At 38.4% G+C, this 24,158-nt stretch overlaps 1 protein-coding gene across 1 annotated transcript in view; it reads left to right on the top strand.

Moving 5' to 3' along the window:
* Positions 1–24,158, top strand: part of LOC136857734 (sorting nexin-7) — a 115,829-nt gene that overhangs the window by 26,308 nt on the left and 65,363 nt on the right. The window contains exons 6-8 of the mRNA XM_067136618.2: positions 5,163–5,323; positions 5,935–6,060; positions 22,914–23,072. Coding sequence (XP_066992719.1) covers positions 5,163–5,323; positions 5,935–6,060; positions 22,914–23,072 — 446 coding nt within the window. The remainder of the gene's footprint in view (positions 1–5,162; positions 5,324–5,934; positions 6,061–22,913; positions 23,073–24,158) is intronic.

Below are 24,158 nucleotides of genomic sequence, written 5' to 3'. Positions count from 1 at the left end.
AATTAGACAGAAGTACATGAATATGATTAGTGAGAAGTTTCGAACAGTAGACAGTAAGCAGGTTCAGGATATAGAAAGTGAATGGGTGGGATACAGGGATGCTGTAGTAGAAACAGCAAGGGAATGCCTAGGAACAACTGTGTGTAAAGATGGGAAAAGGCGAATATCTTGGTGGAATGATGAAGTGAGAGCAGCTTGTAAATGTAAAAAGAAGGCTTATCAGAAATGGCTCCAAACAAGAGCCAAGGCAGACAGGGATTTGTATGTAGATGAAGGAAACAGAGCGAAACAAATAGTTGCTGAATCCAAAAAGAAGTCCTGGGAAGATTTTGGTAACAACCTGGAAAGGCTAGGTCAAGCAGCAGGGAAACCTTTCTGGACAGTATTAAAGAATCTTAGGAAGGGAGGGAAAAAGGAAATGAACAGTGTTTTAAGTAATTCAGGTGAACTCATCCCAGGGAATCACTGGAGAGGTGGAGGGAATATTTTGAACATCTTCTCAATGTAAAAGGAAATCATCCTGGTGGTGTTGCGAACAGCCAAGCTCATGGAGAGCAGGAAAATGATGTTGGTGAAATTATGCTTGAGGAAGTGGAAAGGATGGTAAATAAACTCCATTGTCATAAGACAGCAGGAATAGATGAAATTAGACCTGAAATGGTGAAGTATAGTGGGAAGGCAGGGAAGAAATGGCTTCATAGAGTAGTAAAATTAGCATGGAGTGTTGGTAAGGTACCTTCAGATTGGGCAAAAGCAGTAATTGCACCTATCTATAAGCAAGGGAACAGGAAGGATTGCAACAACTATCGGGGTATCTCATTGTGTAGTATACCAGGCAAAGTATTCACTGGTGTCTTGGAAGGGAGGGTGCGATCAGTCGTTGAGAGGAAGTTGTATGAAAACCAGTTTGGTTTCGGACCACAGAGAGGCTGTCAGGATCAGATTTTCAGTATGCGCCAGGTTATTGAAAAATGCTACGAGAGGAGTAGGCAGTCGTGTTTATGTTTCGTAGATCTAGAGAAAGCATATGACAGGGTACCGAGGGAAAAGATGTTCGCCATACTGGGGGACTATGGAATTAAAGGTTGAGTATTAAAAGCAATCAAAGGCATTTATGTTGACAATTGGGCTTCAGTGAGAATTGATGGTAGAATGAGTTCTTGGTTCAGGGTACTTACAGGGATTAGACAAGGCTGTAATCTTTCACCTTCGCTGTTCGTAATTTACATGGAATATCTGCTGAAAGGTATACAATAGCAGGGAGGGATTCAGTTAGGTGGAAATGTAGTAAGCAGTCTGGCCTATGCTGACGACTTGGTCTTAATGGAAGACTGTGCCGAAAGCCTGCTGTCTAATATCTTGGAACTTGAAAATAGGTGCAATGAGTATGGTATGAAAATTAGCCTCTCGAAGACTAAATTGATGTCAGTAGGTAAGAAATTCAACAGAATTGAATGTCAGATTGGTGATACGAAACTAGAACAGGTCGATAATTTCAAGTATTTAGGTTGTGTGTTCTCCCAGGATGGTAATATAGTAAGTGAGATTGAATCAAGGTGTCGTAAAGCTAATGCAGTGAGCTCGCAGTTGTGATCAACAGTATTCTGTAAGAAGGAAGTGAGCTCCCAGACAAAACTATCTTTACATCGGTCTGTTTTCAGACCAGTTTTGCTTTACGGGAGCTAAAGCTGGGTGGTCTAGGTATATCTTTTTCATAAGTTGGAAGTAACAGACATGAAAGTAGCAAGAATGATTGCTGGTACAAACAGGTAGGAACAATGGCAGGAGGGTCCTCGGAATGAGGAGATAAAGGCTAATTTAGGAATGAACTCGATGGATGAAGCTATACGCATAAACCGGCTTTGGTGGTGGGGTCATGAGGCGAATGGAGGAGGATAGGTTACCTAGGAGAATAATGGACTCTGCTATGGAGGGTAAGAGAAGTAGAGGTTGACCAAGACGACAATGGTTAGACTCGGTTTTTAACGATTTAAAGATGAGAGGTATAGAACTAAATGAGGCAACAACACTAGTTGCAAATTGATGATTGTTGCGACGTTTAGTAAATTCACAGAGGCTTGCAGACTGAACGCTGAAAGGCATAACAGTCTATAATGATAATGAATTAATAATCCTTGAGGCGGAGTCGTATTTGCCATATGACAGCAACACAACAGATTTTTATCCAAGATGATCTGAACTTTAACATTTAAACACAGACAATTAAGAACCATTACTGTTATGATGGTAAGGTCAACGTATGAAGTGTTGTTACCTGAGCAATGAAGAGTTTACAATGTAGTTACTAAAAATACGTTTCTCTCACCGAATATTTATTTAAAATTCTTTTCTGCTATGTGTTGTATGAGCACCGACCCAGATAGGTCTTTTTTCGACGGTGGGATAAGAAAGTGCTAGGAGTGGGAAGGAAGTGGCCATGGCCTTAATTAAGTTACACCTTGATGTGAAAATGGGAAACAATGGAAAATCATCTTCAGGGCTGCCAACATTGGGGTTCAAACCCACTATCTCCCGTTTGCAAGCTCGCAGCTGTGTGCCCCTAACCGCATGGCCAACTCGCCCGGTATTTAAAATTCTTGTGCAAGGTATGAATGAAATGTAATCTGAAACTATATATATATAAATTAAACTTTGAGAATGTTTGGGTCAAAATATTTGTTATCCATACAACGAATATAGAAAAAGGTAATGCTTTTATGTTTTGTCCAGTCACCTTCCTGAGAATAGTACTTGAAGAATTTTAAAACTCTAATTGAACAATGATTCTTAATCTCAAGATTAATATCAGAAGATAAAAATATTGTGGTAAGTTCTGCTATGTATCTAGATACGATGATAATAAAAGCGATTATTATTCCTCACCGTTAAGGAACGTCAGTGGGACTATGCCATCTCCCCACAGTTCCATTTCACGATGTTATTTTGGGACATATCAATGAAAGTAACCTTTAGGATTAATCATTTTAACAATATTAGTCAATGTAAGATACTCCTTTATTCCCTAAATTAAGTTAAATTGGCAATCAGAGTCACTATCAGAACATCAGCTGGACTACTCCATCTCTCCGCAATTTCATTTCACGACATTATTTTGGCAAATATCAACGAAAGTAACCTTTAGGATTAATCATGTTAACAGTATTAACCTATGTAATATTCTCCATAACTCTAAATTGCAATGAATCGGCAATCAAAGTTAATATCTATTCCATAAAGAAGTATGCATTCCTACCGCAAATAGATAGGCCGCCAGTGCCACGTGTCGAGCTGTGTAACTACTCAGATTACAGTGCTTGGACCCGATTGTCAAGGCCGGTAAGGAGCTAGCTAGAGCGACGCATCAAGTCATCCGTGGCCTAATTTACACGGTACAAGATTTCCATAAACTGACTACGAACAGTATACCGGTAACCAAATTACAATGGAAGATTTTAAAAAAAGTGATTTTTCCATTATGTTGGGCGCTTTGGTATCTATTGTGCTTCATTTTGTTAGATTAGAGAATTAAAAACCACTTGTGTTCAATTGTCGTTTGGCTTGGCGTTACGGGTATTAGATTTTTCGAAGAGTTTGGCTGATCAAAGTTGCTGAACTGAAAGAAGTTTTCAGATTAAACTGACATAGTTTCCCTGGTAAAACTGAATGTAAAGTTTTGAGATTTTTAAGTCACGTACCGGTAATTAATGTTTGAAGCCGGCCCCGCGGTCTAACTGGCCTGCCTCTCACCCGGAGGGCCCGGGTTTGATTCCCGGCCAGGTCAGGCATTTTTACCTGGATATGAGGGCTAGTTCCAAGTTCACTCAGTCTATGATTACCGGTACCTTTAAGCGAGGAGCTACTTAATGGTGAGATGTCGACTCTGATCTAGAGAGCCAGGAATAACGGCCGAGAGGATTCGTCACACTGACCCTGCGTTACCTCGTATTCTGCAGGCTTTCAGACTGAGCAGCGGTTGCTTGGTAGGCGGAAGGCCCATTGGGGCTGTAGTTCGGTTTGGTTTAGGGGTGTTTGTAGGATTATAAGTAGACATATTTTATTTTTGTGATGTTTAGCCAAATTGTAGGTGGTTCATTCGTTCCCGGATTTCCCGTTTTCCCGTGTTGTACGTTTTCCTCCCGTGGTCCCTCCGAAAATGGAGAATTGAGGTTCCACTGTTGTACTGTAGTAGCCATTGGTTTTTTTTATCCACATACAGTGCTGACCACAAGTAATTGGCCAAGGGTCAAGGTCATTTCATTTTTCAAAGAAGATGTAAGAGTATGCATTAGGTAGAAGTAAAACATAAATTTAATCACATTAGTTGTTTGAATACAAATATAAACCTGAAGATAAAACATAAAGGAGTGTTAAAAATGATACAACACAAAAAATAAGTACCCAGAAGAGAAAGACATATTAAGCCTGTATGGAATGATGTACTAATTACATTCTGTAATGTTACGTTGACGAGAAGAAAAAGGAGTTACATGCTTACTTCTATCTACTGTGTACTTTTAAATCTTTTTTTAAATTGACCAGACGTCCAATTATTTGAAAGTTTATCATGTGTTGTGTACAGTCACTGGAAGTTTAAACACAAACTGTTATGCATTAAAGTGAGCCATTATCCAGGAAATCTGTAAACTCGAAAACGAGTAACTGCCGACGATGATCATGTATTGACCAACTGAGAAACACAAGCACTCAAACTTGGCAACACTGAAAGTTATGATTTCTGAAGAAACTGTTTTTATTGAGTCAGAAGTTGCTCAAAATCAGAGCAAAAAATAAATATAAATTTTTAACTGGTACTGTGTACACTATGAATATTCATAAACTGAAGTGAAGTACAATGTAAATACTGTACAAATTAAGTACATTGTGTGCTTGTAATGCTATATGATCATTCATCTTAGCTAAACCTGTTGGTGCACTCCTACATTTTGGCACTAGTTTAAGAGTCAGGGTGTGAACCAACATCTGCTGGAAATAAACTTAAATAGATTACATAATCATATTCTTCCCTCCTCCTCTGGTTAAAATTTTAATTTTTTAACTAAAAACACACGCTTATTTCTGAATTACTTGACAAAACAAGTACATGGATTTAAACCATGGAAAGGAATTATTGGATCAATAAAATTGTTTTCATTTATTTGTAGAATATCTTTACGAATTACATCAAATGCATCCCATCTTCACACTGTGGTCAGCTTCTGAACCTGAACTGAGCCCTGTACTTCTTGCCATGGCATCTGCAGTGGAACGTAATGCCCAGGCTCAGCAACACGTATTGGTGACCTTCACTCCAAATATCGCTCAAGTGAGTTCTTATTATTTCCTGAATTATTTGTTTGGAAAATACCTGCTAGAGAAGAAAAACAAACAAAAATGGAAGTGGCTAATTACTAGGGTGATTTCTAACTCTTCCAAGCAAGTTTAACTGTAGAAGAAATCACAGCTTTCGGAGAGAGTTAAAGAAAAGACTAGCAGAGAGAAGTAGAATGGAAAGGTGATACATGTTTCAAAGATGTTATTGAGAAGTAAAGTTACAGTTTATAAACATTGTTGGATCTGTATTTGCCTTCAATCAACTTCTTGCTCTTGAGATATAGTTTCCACCTTTTCAATACTTTATTTGTCCTGCATGTACTTTAGGACATAATATAATGCATTCAGTAAAGTTAAATAAGTAAGTAGTAACCATGTGGTAAGTGCAAGAATAGTTGGAGAAATGATCCAGGAGAATTTTACTTTATGTGCATTTGTAGGCTTAAACAGCTGGTGTCATCATTAAAGCTACCTAATGCTCAAGTCCTTACCTTAGCAAGTGACTCATCATTCTTGATTTTCCCATTCCAGCATGGCTTCATTTTTTTTAAAAATAGAAACTGTATGCTTGGATACTCACAAAACTGTCCTGTTGGTTAACAGCCGTTGAAGGAGTACCTGCTGTATGTTGAAGCTGTGAAAGAATCTTTAGCTCGAAGAGACTCTGTACAGATAGAGTTTGAATTAACAGTTGAAGAACTGAAAAAGAAAAGAATTGAAAAAGAACAGGTATGTTGATAAGTCATAGTCACTTTTTTATTCATCCCACTATTTTAAAATAATTGTAAGGATGTCTCATTTTCAGTAAATGTTTACCTGTTGATGAAGCATATTTTATTTCAGTTCATTCTTTTTCTTCATGTTGGTATTTTTGAGTATTTGATAGTACCTTCACTCCATTGTTTTTATTTCAGATTTTTGTAGCTTTTCATCACTATGTCCGACTCGTTGGCTGAACGGTCAGCGTACTGGCCTCCGGTTCAGTGGGTCCCGGGTTCGATTCCCGGCCGGGTCGGGGATTTTAACCTTAATTGGTTAATTCCAACGGCACGGGGGCTGGGTGTATGTGTTGTCTTCATCATTTCATCCTCATCACGATGTGCAGGTCGCCTACGGGAGTCAAATAGAAAGATCTGCACCTGGCGAGCCAAACCCTCCTGGGATATCCCGGCACTAAAAGCCATACGACATTTCATTCATCACTATTATTCTTAATTCTAACTTGTGGATCACATGAAAATATTACATTAAAGCTTGGTAACATCAGTTCAGTATTACAAACTTTAGATTTGTATTGGAAAAAGTTTTTGAGGTTGAAGTTAAATTTAATGGGAGACCTCCTCATAGAATACAGGATTTTAGATAAAATTAATTGAATATGTTTGAATTTTAGCATTAAACTTCTGTTATCAACATAATGCATATAAGAAAATTGAAGGAAACGCTGTGGAAAGACATATCCATCATATGTAATTTATGAACTATTGTCATGACTTTATAAAGAATGCAAATAAGAAACCAGATGGGTCATTCCATATAAAATAAAACAAATCTAAACACTTGATCTCAAATTTGGAAAATACTTTTCCTGCATATACAGTACAAGTCCGCTGCGAGTACAGCATATAACGAGAATCCCATTATAACGACCGTTTTTGTCTGTCCTTTCAAAATTCCTGTATTAAACCGTGCTTTATCCTTTGGTTACAGCGAGTGCCCTATTACTGACGCATCCGTTACTACTAGCGATTAAGTGTGCGTGATTTTTTCCATTACCGACATTTATGCACCCAGCGATTATATTCCATTCGATGGGTCATCTTCGGTATCGTTTTCTCGCTATGTCCACTTGTGAGTTCTCTCGTTGACATTCGAAAGCGACGTCGGAGTCTATTAATAATACCCGTCAACTGATATTAAAATTCACAGCCTGTTTCCAGTCATTCAACCAGGTCAGGAATGGAATGAATGAAGCCCCCATCTAGCGGTGATGAGAGGAATTGTGCCGGCTGCCGAAGCCTGTCGCACTCCTCTGGGGCAATGATTAATGAATGAAAGATGAAATGATATTGGAGAGTGTTGCTGGAATGGAAGATGACAATGAAAAGCCGGAGTACCCGGACAGAAACCTGTCCTTCCTCCGCTTTGTCCAGCACAAATCTCACATGGAGTGACCGGGATTTGAACCACAGAACCCAGCGGTGAGAGGCCGGTGCGCTGCCACCTGAGCCACGGAGGCTTCCAATACCTGTCAACTGCTGTTCTGTAAAGAAAATTAGAAGTGAAAGAAGAGTCATGTTTTCGTAACAAATAAATAACGCCTTCGATAGCAGTTGTTAACTGGTTAGAAATAAAGGCTCGGTAAACGATCTCTTAACTTGAATTTGAATATGCTACACTGAAATTAAGTAAGAATGATTAAGTAAGAAAGATATGGCAGAGCGCATCACTGATTTCAGAAGTTACTTTATATTTTCTTTCGTCTGGTTAAATTTCGCAGAGACTATTCCCATGTAAACTTACGAGAATTTTATTTCTCTACTGGCGCTTGGGATATGTTTTCATGATACATATAGCACAGTTAAGTTAGGTTAAGTGACGCTTTTTGAATAAGAAAACTGAAACATTTGCCACAAAATGCAATCGGTCATTTTCGGTACCATATCGTTTTCTTGCTATGTATACTTGTGAGCACTCTCCTCGGCATTCGAGGTGATGAACATTAAAACAAGAATAATAGTTAACACCACCTTTCCAATACTTATCTTTCCTTATATTTAGGAAATAAACATTACAACAGGCGTTGTAAGATGGGACATGTTCCGCTTAACAGTCGTAAGCATCATCAGCCGAAAATGAAACTTAGCCTAAAGTTAGGTCAGGGCCCTGAACCTAGTGTCCTTAAGGACATGTCCCATCTTACAATGCCTGTTGTAATGTTTATTTCTTAAATATAAGGAAAGATAATTATTGGAATGGTGGTGTTAACTATTACTCTTGTTTTAATGTTCATAACTGATGTCCAATACGGTCTACAATGAGATTTATTACTTGTAATTCGAGGTGATATCGGAGTCGATTAGTAATATCCGTCAATTGCTGTTCTCTAAAAGAAAATTCAAAATGAAAGAGGATAACACATTTTTGTAATACAGTTGAAGTCCGCTATAGCGAGTACGGCATATAATGAGAACTCCGTTATAGCGACAATTTATTTCTGTCCCTTCAAAATTCCTATACTAAGCTGTGTATCATCCTTCGGATACAGCAAGCCCTCTATCACTGACGCATCCGTTATTACGAGCGAATAAGCGCTCACGATTTTTTCCGTTACTGATATTTATGCCTCCTAGCGATTATATTGCATGCGATCGATTACATTCTGTATCGTTTCCTCGCTATGTCCACTAGCGAGTTTTCTCGTCGACATTCCAAGGCGATAATACCCTATGTTTCGTAATAAATGCATAAATAATGTGGCCGGTAACGGTTGTTAACTCGTTAAAAGTAAAGGGTGACTAAATACCTCTTAATTTTAAGGCTAAATACTGCAATTAAGTAAGAATGGGCTACACCTCGAGATATGGCAGAGTGCATAATTGATTTCAGAGGTTAGTGTATATTTTCTCGCGTCTGATTAAATTACGGAAAAACTATTGTGAACATTTACAGCAAGGATGTTATAATTTCTCTTCTGGCGCTTGAAGTGTGTTTTCTTCATACGTATAGTACCTGCGGTTAAGTTAGATTAGGTGACGCTGTTTAAATAGGAAAACTGAAACGTTTGCCACAGAATGTGATCGATCATCTTTGGTACGGTAAAGTTTTCTCACTATGTGCATTTGTGAGCTCTCTCATCGACATTCGAAGGCGATATTGGAGTCGATTAGTAATACCCATCGACTGCTGTTTCTAAAAAAAAAAATTCTAAATGAAAGAGGATAACATGTTTTCGTAATAAATGCATAAAATATGTGGCCGGTGGCAGTTTTTAACTCGTTAAAAAAAGACTGAAGTAAACAATCTCTTAATTTTAATGTTATATACGGAAATGAAGTAAGAATGTGATACACCTCAAGATATGGCACAGTACATCACTGATTTCAGAGGATAGTTCATACCTTCTCGCGTCTAGTTAACTTTCGGAAAGGCTATTTACATGTAAATTTTTAGAGAGTAGGTTATCATTTCTCTACACGCGTTTCAAATATGTTTTATTGATACATATACATTTAGGTTAGGTGACGCCGTTTGAAGAGGAAAACTGAAGTTGTTGCCACAGAAACCACTGGAGTGATACCGTATTTCTCTGAATCCAAGACAACGTGTTTTTGCTTCTCTCTCAGAAGCTCATCCGAAAACTCAAGGGTTGTCTTGCATTCATGGCCTAACAGTTAGTTCATGGATATCACTGGCAACTACTGCGGTAACAATGCTGCTTCTTTTCACCTCCACACGCACAGGCGCACACAAAACTCATTGACAATAAACGACCGCCTCTTTATTATACATCGCTAGCTGCGACAACCAGTTGTACAGTGCCTGTAACGTCACTGGATCTCGGGAAATAGTGAAGAGAGAATGATGTTCTATTAGCCTTTACAAAAACATTTCTCAAATCTACAGAATGGCATCAGAACATGCGAGCCTTCAAATTCTTTGGCTACTCAGTGGCGGAGTTATAACGCGTCCATTGTACTTGATGCTTAGTAAAATTAAGTTTTATAGACAGCTGGAATATTTTCGTGATGGATAGTCGTATTGAAAAGATACGTGGAAAAGGTATTGCCGGCAAATTTTCAACGGGTTCTCCTCAATATTATGATGCTAAGTTTAAGTTAATGGTTATTAAACACTCAATAATGACGAAAATTATGCAGCCACAAGAAAAAAAAAAAACATAGGCCTAACTAAAGCCACTATTTGTCGTTAGCGTGAAGACAAAGAGCTAATAAAATGTGTACTGTACAAAAAAAATGCATTCAGTGGTCCGCAACAAGGATGATATAAAGAAGTTGAAGATGAAATGTGAGGTATGTGCACGAAAAACACGAGGGTGGAATGGCCATACCGTGGCACAATAAACTCGTTCGTTCACTTTCAATGTCCGTGATTAGGCCTATACATCGCTAGCCGCTGAATACGGCCGAACCCAGCAAGCGAGATTTTCATGTAGCAGTAGCTGGCTATATCTGACTCTGAGTAACAGTTTTATAGACAGCAAGAATAATTTCCTGATGGATCATCTTATTGTAGAGACGCATGGAGTAGGTATTGCCGGCAAATTTTCAATGGCATCTCTTTGGTATTATGATGCCAATTTTAAGTTAATGGTCGTTAAACCTGCGGAAATAAAGAATAATTGTGCAGCCACAAAAAAAATACGGCATGATGAAAGCCAATGTTCAGCGTCTAAGAATGCGTTGGCCTACTGTACAACAAAAGCATTCATATAAATTTCAATCAATCAATATTGTAAAGGCTAATGCCTTGTTGATGCAACCACTCTTTTCTTGCATTGGCTGTTTGTTTCAGTTCCATGTAATTGACACATTAACCAGTCGCTGACATGGTAGGTACTGCAAACATTATTTGACCATTTTCCTCTTATTATAACTGCCACTCCATGCTTTCCTCTTTTCTCTCCACCACTATAAAATGAAGTGGCGTATGGCTTTTAGTGCCGGGAGTGTCCGAGGACATGTTGGGCACGCCAGGTGCAGGTGTTTTGGTTTGACACCCGTAGGCGACCTGCGCATCGTGATGAGGATGAAATAATGATGAAGACGACACATACATCCAGCCCCAGTGCCTCGACCCTGACAAAGACCCCAAAATATGCAGAAAGCTAGCCTTGCTAATTGTCTGTGTTAAGTTGTTTGAGAGGACAGTGAACAGACGACTTGTGTTGTGTCAGGAGAAAAGAGTACTGTCATCCAAGTGCCAGTGTAGTTTTCGAGCTGCTTGCTCCTCCACTGACCACTTGTTACACTTGGAGAGTTCAATCCAGAAGGTATTTGGTGGCTGTTTTCTTTGAAATGGGCAAATCCTTTGACACCACTTGGTGGTAAGGCATTGTTTCTACCCTGCATCAGTGGAAATTCCCAAGTACCTTGCCAGTGTTTATTGCAAATTTTTTTTTTTGTCCCTTCATCTATTCCGTGTCCGATTAAGGAGGGCATATTCACAATACCGTGTTCAGGAAAATCGAGTCCCTCGGGAACTGGTTCAGAGTGTCAGTCTGTTTCAGATTGCCATAAACTAGTGGTTCTCAAACTGTGGTACACATACCCCTAGGGGTACACCTGAAACTTTTAGTACCAGACAAGTTGGCCGTGCGGTTAGAGGCGCGCAGCTGTGAGCTTGCATCTGGAAGATAGTGGGTTCAAATCCCACTGTCGGCAGCCCTGAAGATGATTTTCTGTGGTTTCCCATTTTCACACCAGCCAAATGCTGGCGCTGTATCTTAATTAAGGCCACGACCGCTTTCTTCCAACTCCTAGGCCTTTCCTATCCCATCATCGCCATAAGACCTATCTGTGTCAGTGCGACGTAAAGCCACTAGAAAAAAGAAGAAAAAATAAACTTTTAGTGGGGTATGTGAGCAGCCTTCAGGGGAAAAAATGAAGAAAAATTCAAATATGGAAATAAATAAGATGAAAGTTAAATACAGTAGGTATATATGGAGCCACGCTTCGCTTGAAAGTTTCACCTGGACTACGACACATCTGAAAACTATGTTATGCCATGCAGGCATACTCATCCCATTGAAATTTTAATGGTTTGCAATGTATGAAGTCCAGAATTAAGATAGAAAATATTCATCCTTATTTATGAATTTGATATTGAGGTTAAAATCTAGCATTCTGTGAAACTTTCATACAAACATACAGACATCATCATCCTCATTTCCTGTTTCCAGCTTCCCGGGTCAGGTTGTGAATCAAGGACCTACATCGCTGTCTGTCTCTCCACCACTATTTCTTTTTTTAAATACATTTTCTGGTTTTCCTCCCCTCTTCTCTATGCACTCCCACACTGAATCTGTCCATCTCTTTCGGGGTCTTCTTTATGGTCTCTTTCCTGTTAACTTCCCGGAAAAAGCTTTTTTTGGCACTCTCTCTTCTCCCATTCTCATCATATGCCCATACCCCTTTAGCTTTGTTTTTATATCCTGTCTTGAAGTTTCAAGATTCCTGTCCTTTTCCTTACCTCTTCATTTCTAATTCTATCCCTTCTGGTCTTGCCCTCAATACCTCTTAGAAATTTCATCTCCGCTGTCTGTATTCTACTCTCCTCTCGTTTTGTTGTAGTCCACGATCCAGCTGCATAGGTTAGTATGGGGTCATAATAGCTTGAATATAATACTCTCTTACATTTCTTCAGGACGTCTTGGTTCCACAAAATTCCCCTTACATTCTGGCAGAAGCTGTTTGCTTGTTGTATTCTTTTTCCAATTTCCTTGGTAATCTTTCCATCTTCTTTGATCACACTTCCCAGTGGAACCTCGGATTGCGAGTAACTTGGTCTACGAGTGTTTTGCAAGACGAGCAAATATTTTAAATAAATTGTGACTTGATAAGCGAGTGAGGTTTCGCAATATGAGCGTCACTATTACGTACGTTTCCACCTCCCCTGTGCCTTTGCTTCCCCCTCCCCCTGCTACTCTGCTACTTTCCTGGGAAAGTATGTGTAATCATTTCCTGCACTGGACTTCAGTTGGCGTGCCTCGCTCGCATAGTCAACACCGTACGAGAGTACATGTTTTGTTTCTATCATCTGTGATATAACTGTTCTGCAACTATGGGCCCTGTGAACGAAAAGAAGGCTAAAATGGAATTCGGTCGAAAGAAGGAGATGATTACAGTGGATGAATCTGTTCAATGACAATGCAATGTCACATTTTCGTGAAATCCTCAAAAAGAGGCAAAAGCAACAGTCATTGGACAGGTTCCTCGTTAAAGTTGCACGAAAAGAAAACACTTCCAAATGAGCCAACCGATAGCAGTGATTCTGTTAGTGAAATTCGTGCTATACAGTAACTCTTCTCATGTCATCTCTCGTCTCCCTCACACCAACAATGATTCTGTTGTAAGGTAAAGCGCAGTTTAATTGTTTTATGTTATATTTTGTTTTAGAAATGCTATGCGTGTTGTGGACGAATCATGTTGCCGGAACGAATTATGCTCACAATCCAAGGTTCCACTGTACTTGAAACTTTTAACCACTTCCAGAATTTTACCATTTAGTTTTATCTTTCCTCTTCCTTCCTTCCTTCCTTCCTTCCTTCCTTCCTTCCTTCCTTCCTTCCTTCCTTCCTTCCTTCCTTCCTTCCTTGTCATCACTATTGTTTTACTTTTCTCTGTGCTTACTTTCATCCCAAATTTTTCTCTCTTTTGATTCCATACATCTACTTGTTTTTGCACTTCCGTTCATCACCACCCCATATTACTGTACTATATCATCTGCAAACAACAAATACAGACACAAACTCTTGAATTTCTTGTGATGTGTTATAAAAGTGTGTTTAATTTCACAATCTCATTTATGATCTGTATTTAAAAGAATGGATTACAATCAGTTTGCTGCTGCAGGTTCAACAGTAATACCATGGCTATACATGCACAATTTTACACTCCATTTTATAGCTCATAAATAAGACAGTTTCAGAGCAGCAATTACAGCAAGCTATTAGGAGAGTGGAACAATAGACATTAGAACATGGCTTCTGATTCTCAATGGGCACGAATTCTGTTGTCTACTTCTGACAGAAGCGCATTCTCCATCCCCATCCTGAGCTTTATTTGGAGGCCAGTCACTCTTCCTGTAGCAGACACATGCCGATTCTTTGGCCTCCTTTTCAATAGTAAATTATCGAGGAAGCTGCACATGCATCTATTAAAAGTCAAATGTGCTAAGAAACTGGATATTTTGAAGTTTCCTAGCGGCACTACATGGGAGGGTGGCGACCGCACCTTATATAGGAGACACATTTTATCTAGATTAGGCTTTGGTAGTGCAGCATATGGATCAGCAAGGAAAACCGTTCTTGTTAAACTAAACTGAATAGCATCCATCACCATGGTTAGTTGTTAATGGGAGCTTTCCTTACAAGCCTGCTTGCTGAATCCAGTGTGCCGCCTTAACACCTGAGGCGCAAGTAAGTGCTGTTGTCATATGCTGCAAGCCTGTGGCAGATGCCACTGCACCTAAACTATCCATGCATATTCCATAACCAGAATCGCCAGCTCTATGCTGCTTCTCCACAAGCAACGCAGACTGTTGGAAAATGCTTCGATAGCATTTACAGGAGTACCATCGGTTCCTGGTCTTGTTGGAGCCCCTAGTAAGATGCCTCTGTGGATAGTATGTCATTCTGATATTATCCTCATTTTGCACACCGGCCCAAAAGCTAACACGGATGCCTCTTTTCCTGAGAGGCTTTTTAGGCCGCTGTAAGCCAGTACCCAGGATAAACTGTGCTATACATGGATGGCTCAACCCGAAACCTGCAGTGTGTACACAGCCGAGTTTTATTGCCATGTTGGAAGCCCTGCGGTACATGCTGTCCAATGAATGACAGCATTACCTTGGGTTCGCAGACTTCTTGAGCTCATCGCAGTCTGTCAGTACATGCGTCCCACAGTATACCCTGATGCAACATGTCCACAGTCTGCTGACTGGATTATAGAAACTAAGCACCGGAATTATATGTGTGTTGACTTTTAAGCCACATGGGTATAGTGGGAAATGAGTTAGCTGATCAGGCTGCCAAGGAGACAGTACAATTGCTCTCATTGCCTTACAAGGTTCCAGCCCGGGATATATGTTTTCAGCGGAGACATTTGTTAATATCCCATCCGGTGGAGGAGTAGCAGGCCACCCCTTTTTCCAGTAAGCTGAGAATGTTTAAAGGAACCACAAAGATATATAAAACTTCCCTTCGAGTCTTCTGGAGAGGGTAGTGGTATTTTTTCATCTTCGCATTGGCCATGGTATAGCAACACACACCTACTTACAGACGGAAGAGGCCCCGCTCCAGTGTGTACTTGTGGCAACCATCTGACCATAATAAACATCCATACAGAGTGTGCAGACCTGATTGATCTGTGCGGTAGTCTAAAAACTTTTAGTACAATCTCCCTTGTCCTCAGAGATGACGAGCAGTCACTAGACCTCTTCATCTGTTTTATAAAGCATAGTGATCTTATTTTTATTGGTTTTAAGAGTTAAATTTGTATCCTAGTTACCTGTTTTTAATTCTTCTTGTACTGTAAACTACACTTTCATGCTTTTGACAATGTTTTTATCAATTTGTTTTATGTTTTATTTTGCTTTTAGCATTTCATTTGAATTGATGTACATGATCCTGCTTTTAAAAACAATGCCTTAATTTTATTATATTTAATTTTTTTATTCCTTTTACTGAAATTAGCCATTGTGAATTAGATCTGTTGATTATTTTAAATTAATAATAATTTTCACTACCATTAACTTTTTCATTAAAGATGGTTTTCTGTGGTTTTTCATTTTCACACCCGCCAAATGCTGGGGCTGGACCTTAATTAAGGCCACAGCTGCTACCTTCCCAATCCTAGCCCTTTCCCATCCTTGTCATCAAAAACCTTTGATGTGTTCGTGCACGTTAAATCACTATCAGAAAAAAGTTTCATCCTAGTCAGTGGGTTAAATTTTATTGTTAATTTTAATATATCATTTCATCTTATACCATTGGTGGCTAATGACATAGATGTTATGGCCTTTTGAGCTACAATCATAATCATCATCATCATCATCACTATTTGTTTCAGAAACATAATTTTGCACAAATATGGCTTATGTACCTGAATATATAGATATTATTATTATTATTATTGTTATACTACTATGAACACAAAAATGTGTATTAAACAGTGGTAATTACAAATGATAAACTTATGGATAACTACAGAATAAAGGTGATTCCTCATGTGGTGACCCTGCAAAACTACTTGGATTAGACTTTACAGTACTGAGGTGGTGTCATTTGATTGGGGTTTAAATATAACAACTCAGACGTTATAGTAACATTGTTATAAATGTAATCAGCATATTTTCTGAACCACCATATTTGAACGGTTTTACTAAAATATTTCAACCTTGTTTTACCATATATCAATCCATCCATCCACAGTTTATCAGGTAAACGGCTGTCTTGCTCCTCCTGATGATAACCCTCCTGTTCTCACAACACAGAGCACTCTCCTTTAATTGTTAGAGGGAATTCTGCAAAGGCAATGTGATAGTTTCCCATTGCTTTCCGCATCACAGTGCCTGACCAATGAGGCTCTTACAGTTGCACTCAAGGGTGTTCAGACTGACAATCCGCATCAGACTCATGCCCACTGGCCTGTCAGCAGCTACTGAAGCAGATTGCTGTCCATGTTCGTGGTATAAAACTGATAACTGCTCTTAACAGAGAACTAATTTTCTTTAATCCAGAGTACTGGCCAGCCTCTTCTACCACCTACACTGTCCATCTTCACCAGTGTAGTTGTCATTGAGATCTTCGCCTATTTCCCTGAGCTTGGACCCTTCATATTTATGACTGCTAGAAAGATGGTGTCCCAATATTTTATAGCCCCCATTTTATAGCTGCCCATTGTCCGTGTGTTTCTTTTCCAAGGTCTCTAAACCATCTTATTTATCAGTAGCCCCTTACGTCACCTGGGGACATGCCCTTTAAAGGATATGGCCTCCCCTGAATTCAACTGCTTTAATTACATAAAAAAAAAATCGACAGTGTTATATGAAGCTCCATACCACTACTTAACAGGTTTAGGGCATCGGGTGTTGTGTATGTACAGTTGAGACCACAGCAAACTTAAATTTATATCGAGGGACACTAAATGTTATTTCAAGTCTTACATACTGGGTCCCCTGCCCACCCCTTGCAGTCTAGTTTTATGCAACCAGCTGCATTTACAACAGTTCTAAGAAACTTTGGTTCCTCTTCCTAATCCAGGGTAATGTAATGAGGTGTGTTGTTATAGGCTAGAAGACAGCAGGAATCATGATTGCCACTATTAATTCATTATGAGTACCTTGAATGAACTCGTAAAATAAGCACAAATCTAAAGAACATGTGCATTACAACAGGAGGTGTACACACAGACAAGGAACAGGTATTATATAGGTTGGGAAATGCCCGCTGCATGCCAAGCCTTGCAATAGCTCATTTGGCAGGTGCACGGTCGAAGTGTGATAGTGGACAGAGCTCGAGGGTATAGAGGTTTGAATTCCACACAAGCAATGTTTTTTTAACCATCAGTTGCCTGGGTGTGGCAAGATTGCAAGGTTCCTCAGACTGATTTCTCTATTATCTTCATTGTAATTCTTCAACTCCAGTTTCCTGGGTGTGGTGTCCAAGCGCTCGCCGTCTCCTCCTGTCTTTATACAGTTTCTTTTCCAGGACATTCTCATCCTAGATATCTCGCCTCTACATCTGATTTTACAGGTTCTGTCCATTGTTTCTTTTGCCTTCCCTATGGTCTTTTTTTCCATTGACAATGAGGTGAAACTATTTTCTGTTAAAAATGTAGCCATACTTTCCAGTGTTGACTTGGTTAATGCAACTTTAAATTCTCCAGTCTGTTGAATGCTAAATGTAACAAATACAATCCTGTAACTGTAAAAGAAAAAACTTGCATTATTAAACAAAGAATTTGTTTAATTGTTTTTTCCGTGATGTAAAAACACATTATTAAACAAAGAATTCATTGTTTACTAGTTGTTTTCCTTTGTTTAATAATGTTTTTAGCTGTGGTTGTTATATTTAGTGTTCAACAGACTGGAGAACTTGGTTAAAATAAAATATCTTGTCAACTTGTGAAAATTTTAATTTATAATTCCACCTTTACCATACTGTAATTGTGTTTATTGAAAAAACTACATTAGACTGTATTTGTGATACATGTTTCGTCCTCTTATGGGACATCTTCAGTCACACATACAAACATTGAAAATAAGGTGAGGACACGTAGAAATAAGTAATGAAAAGTCTTTAAACCTTGTGACCTCAAGTGTTGGCGTCTTGTCAATCTTGAATGTTAAAATAGATGAAGTCCAGTTAAAACACAGATAAAAATGTTGTTATATGCATAGAATTGCCCAATTTTAAAACAACATAAGTGGCTATGCGAATAAAATTATATGTATATTGTACATAAAATAGTGTGATGATAATGCCACATTAAAATAGCTTCCTTGATTAGATGTGAAGAAGGTGGAGATATGTTGATGACGCAAGTTGAACTCGATTGTGTGTTGACAATATGGGCCTAAAAAAAGAAAAAAATATGAGTGAGATAAAAAAAAATAACTTGAGTGCCCATCTGGTTACTCCCTTCCTTGGCTGCCCTGCGTCGACCACTCCACCTCAAGTGTTAAAGCTAACTGAGTGACATCCTCGAAGGGCGTTGAGGACTGACTAGGGGGGAGGTTGAGGGGAGTTTGATGTAAGGGGAGAGGTGTAAGGTAAAACATTACTCATGCGCCTTCGTGTAAAGAATTTAATGATTATCTCCTCGAAAAATATATTGATTTCCTCTAATATTTCATTGAGATTATAAATCGGGTTGCATTTTTGATCAATATTTATAAAAATGTTTTCCAAAATATTCAATAGATATCCTTTCTTACTTAATTGGAGAATTTGAAGGTCTTGTTTTATGTCCGTGAATCTATGATTATCGTCCATATGAGAACTGAATGCCGAGAATCTGCCTATTTTGACGCATTAACATGTTCATTATACCTTCTGTTAAATTTGCAGCCTGTCTGTCCACTATAACAACCATCAATAATGCTCATCTTCTCTATAATCAGCACACTATCGATAACTGCAATAGCAAATTTCAGAAATCAGGAGTTTACAAATTAAAGTGCCAGCAATGTTCCGCCAGTTATATTGGACAGACAGGCTGCAATTTTAACATAATGTATAATGAACATGTTAATGCGTCAAAATATGACAGATTCTTGGCATTCGGTTCTCATGGTCAATACCAATCATACATTCATGCACATAAAACAAGACCTTCAAATTCTCCAATTAAGTAAGAAAGGAAATCTATTGAATATTTTGGAAAACATTTTTATAAATACTGATCAAAACTGCAACCCGATTTATAATCTCAATGAAATATCGGAGGAAATCAATATACTTTTCAAGGAGATAATCATTAAATTCTTTAGACGAAGGCGCGTGAGTAATGCTTTACCTTACACCTCTCCCCTTACATCAAACTCCCCTCAACCTCCCCCCCAGTCAGTCCTCAACGACGTCACTCAGTTAGCTTTAACACTTGAGGTGGAGTGGTCGACGCAGGACGGGCAAGGAGGTGAGTGACCAGGGGCCTATTCCACAAAAGTATGGTCTTGTACATTACAAGTTACTAGTGTGGGTTCTTGTAATATATGGAGTTGTACATTTCTGTTCCACAAAAGATCGAAAGTCTCTTGTATATTACCAGTGAATTGTTACAAGTTTTACAAGTGACGACATATCAATAAACACACTACGTCATAGCATGAATCAGCTGTTTATCTTCGTATTCCATTCGTTGAATTAAGTTATGCTTGCCGCATTTATCGTAATATCGTATTTTAAGGTAACTTATGCAGCAAAGATTCAAAGAAATAATATTCCTGTGAATTTCTTAATGCTACGACGTTATTTTTCAGTTTATTTCTTTGATAATACGAAATTACTCCATTATTATCACCCATCCTGTTCTTCCGTGATCCTCGCATATGTTCCACGATAGTCTGGCATACCTTGGTCTGTCATTAGGAATCAGTTGCCTTGCCGCTAATAACGATATTCGGCCGCCAAACTTAATTGTTACGAAATTGCAAACTCTGCATGAATTGTTAAAATGATGTCAAGAAAAACAAAGTTATTCATTTTGAAGGAAATAGAAAAAAGGAAAGATATTCGTTTCGGTGCATTCAGCGAGATTCTGAAAAAACAAGACAAAATAAATGGTTGGATGGAAATATTTGACTTGGGAAAAGCTCATGGAGCTTTTGAGGGGAAAAGTTGGGCGTATGTAAGAGATACTCTGCTCATTAATGATTCCAGGGTTGTCCTTCATGGAACATGTTCGTTCAGTATTTTCAGGCCAACGAACAATTTGAGGAAATTTTACATCTTTTATTGGAGCTACCACAGAATGTATTGACCTACAGACCGAAGATTTTTTAGTAACTGTTGTTTAGCAGAGAGAGATTTATTTCTGTTCGTAGGATGTTTTAACCTATGCCCAATATCTATCAAAAGTTCTTCCACTTGTATTGTGCTTAACCTAAAATGTTCATTGTATTGAAATACAGTGTTAAACTGTAAGTTTATTCTTTCCCTGTACAGACGGTAGTTTTCATTTTCATCACCATCACTATCACTACTGCTAGACCACATATTTATCAAAATGTATCTGAAATAAGCATATTTAAATAGCACTAGTACATTTACGTATTAATGTCCTTTCACTGGTAGAGAATACTTCTCAATTCACTAGTAAGTTACAAGTACTAGTACTTTCGTGGAACACACCCTTAAAAATTCACTGGTAATTTGTAAGTATGGAGTAGTAAAGTACAACTGTAGAAAATTCTTTTGTGGAACAGAAAATCTGGTATTTGTACTAGTTACTAGAGAATTTACTTGTAATGTACAAGACCATACTTTTGTGGAATATGCCCCAGATGGGCACTCAGTTATTTTCTTTAGCTCACTCATATTTTTTTTCTTTTTTTAGGCCCATATTGTCAACACACAATTGAGTTCAACTTGCATCATCAACATATCTCCACCTTCTTCACATCTAATCAAGGAAGCTATTTTAATGTGGCATTATCATCACACTATTTTATGTACAATATACATATAATTTTATTCGCATAGCCACTCATGTTGTTTTAAAATTGGGTAATTCTATGCATATAACAACATTTTTATTTGTGTTTTAACTGGACTTCATGCTTCATATTATGTTCATGCTGCACCATTTCAACATTCGAGATTGACTAGACGCCAACACTTGAGGTCACAAGATTTAAAGACTTTTCATTTACTTACTTCAACGTGTCCTCACCTTATTTTCAATGTTTGTATGTGTGACTGAAGATGTCCCATAAGAGGACAAAACATGTATCACAAATACAGTCTAATGTAGTCTCTTCAATAAAGACAATTACAGTATGGTAAAGGTGGAATTATAAATTTAAATTTTCACAAGTTGATACTTTGACAATACAGGCTCTAATATATAATTTATAACGTGCAAAGTATTTTGTGGCATATCTTTGCCTGTTCATTCTCATAAAGTGCCCATACCACTGAAGTTTGTGCTTCTTTATTACACTTGTAATAGGGACCCCAATGCCAACTATAGTCCTAATGAATCTCACTTCTGTTGCCTGAATGCTCGTATGGTCATTGTTCAGTAGAGTACATGCCTCATGCCTCTAAAACATAAATCTGAAAGGGCCATTGATATCGTTGCATAGGGTATGGAGCTCTGTTTGGTGAGGCTAGGAAACATGTGACATTATTTAAGTTACATATGTTGTTTAATGCACCACGTGCTCAAACTGACAATCTCTGTGGTTGATACAGACCTTTGTGCAATGTTGTAAGGACCATCTGGCCCATTACAACATCTCTAGTGTGATGGTTCAGTACGCCTTGTTGATGAGCTGTCTAAGGTGATCAGGATTAGCCACCTCGTATGCATACACTTGTTGTTTTACATTGCTCCACAGGAAAGTATCCAAGGGTATATGGATGGGTGATCTGACAGGCCAGGTCACAGGTCTTCTGGGGATTTTCCATACTCCAGTAGTGCATATTTTGGTAATTACCGTAATTGTTCCATTGTTGTTGAACTGCTATTCGTCTGTAAATAAGACAGGGTCATTTGTCCATTGACAGAACACTACCCAGGCTTCAAAATCATGACCCTGGAGCTCCTGGTGTAAGTGCAGATGGTGTGGGTGAAACTGGTGGCTATACATTATCTGCTTAACAGACATCCGGGTGATTTTCATCTCCTGTGCAGTAGGTGTTAGCATGAGGTTTATGTCGGACAGCGTTCAACACAACCTCTTCATTTTGAGTAGACATCATGGGGTGATCTCGATTAGGCAGTGTCCTTCCCAGGGACATAGTTGCTCGCATTGTATTTGTACTTATGTTCATTTTATGGGTTCATTCAGGGTACCCGTAATGAATTAATAAGTCCTCATGATTCATGCTGTATTCTATCCTGTAACCACACATCTTGTTATATTACCCCTGATTAAGGAGAGGGACATGTTTTTCAAAACTGTAGTAAATGTGGCAGGTTGCATAAAACTACTTCGCAAGGGGCAAATGGTCCATTCGGTATATGACATTTCACTGCAGTACTGGAAATATTGAAGTAGATGAGCTAGAACTTTTATAGGAAAATTAAATACTTTGCTTTTTAGTATTTTTTCATCATTCAGTAAATTTTTCTCTATGGTTAGATTTCTAAATAGTTGGTTCTTTGTGTTAGCTGATGACTAATGACCAGTTGACTGGACCAGTAACTCCCAACAACAGTGGGGGCTTCAGTATTGCAGGAGCATCTTTGTGGAAGAGTGCTGGAGAAGTTCGTGAAGACAAATTGCAGAAGCTGGCTCAGGCAATTCCACAGCTAGTCAAGCAAGTAGAGGTAATGTAAATTAGATACTTCAGCAGCAAATGTTCAGTTACTACAGTGATATTTTTAAATCACTTTTTCTCCATAGGAAAAGAATCATCTTCCACAGAAGTAATTTTATGTTGGTTTCTGTAAATACTTGGAAAAAGTGAAAAAAATTCCTCTTTGTATGTTAAATGGCATTTTTATTCAGCTTTTTGGCTATCAGTATAGCAGCTTTTAATATAAGGCAGGATCAAATGAAACCAATACCCATGTCATTTCACTATGTGCATGTCAACATGCTGTGGTAGGGGAGGAGTAGTAGTAACTACTGCATTGGCCCTTATGTAAAACAATGCTTTTTAAAATGTATTAATAAAAACTGTGGTAATATGCGGGCTAACATTAAGACATTTTAAAGACTCATTTTTATGAAGACCTATTTGTATCATACCCCAACTGTACTGTAGAGGAGAGAGAGGTTATAATATAAAGTTCAAATTGCAGGTTTTACACAAGGTAAAATGTACTAATAATCATGACAGCAAAATAGTACAGCATTTGTGAGTGCAACTAACTTATGACGGTGGTCAAAAGTTTAAGAGCTGGCACATTGAGAGAATAATTCAGAGGATCAAAGACAACTTTACTGGAATTAATAGACTTGTTACTGGATTAATGCGGTGAAACATTACCAGGGTTTTCCAAATAGTTGTGAAGTTACTAGAATGAAGGCAATGGAAGTGATTCATGAGTTAGAAGTTCCAGTATTGAATGACACGCAAATTATGAACATAGTGGTGTGAAATACGACATAGCTAGACACTGCAAAAATTACCATACAATATCAAGGTACAAAGCTGTTCTGAAGGTCACAACAGAGACAAATGGATTGCAGCCCATAATTTTCTGGTAAAAGACACACCTATTAATGGCTACACATATGTTAAGTAACGTAGTGTATGAGTAACCTGGTTGTTCACCTATTGTTGGATGTATTCACCACTTTTTCCCTTGTTTCCATTTGCAATATTGTCCAACAAACGATAACAAAACAATCACTTCTGATATGCTTAATTCTATCATTACTTTCCAAACACTTAAAGAAATTACTTC

The sequence above is a fragment of the Anabrus simplex genome, chromosome 1 (assembly GCF_040414725.1).
Source record: "Anabrus simplex isolate iqAnaSimp1 chromosome 1, ASM4041472v1, whole genome shotgun sequence".
NCBI lineage: Eukaryota > Metazoa > Arthropoda > Insecta > Orthoptera > Tettigoniidae > Anabrus > Anabrus simplex.
This window is presented reverse-complemented; position numbering and strand designations above follow the sequence as displayed.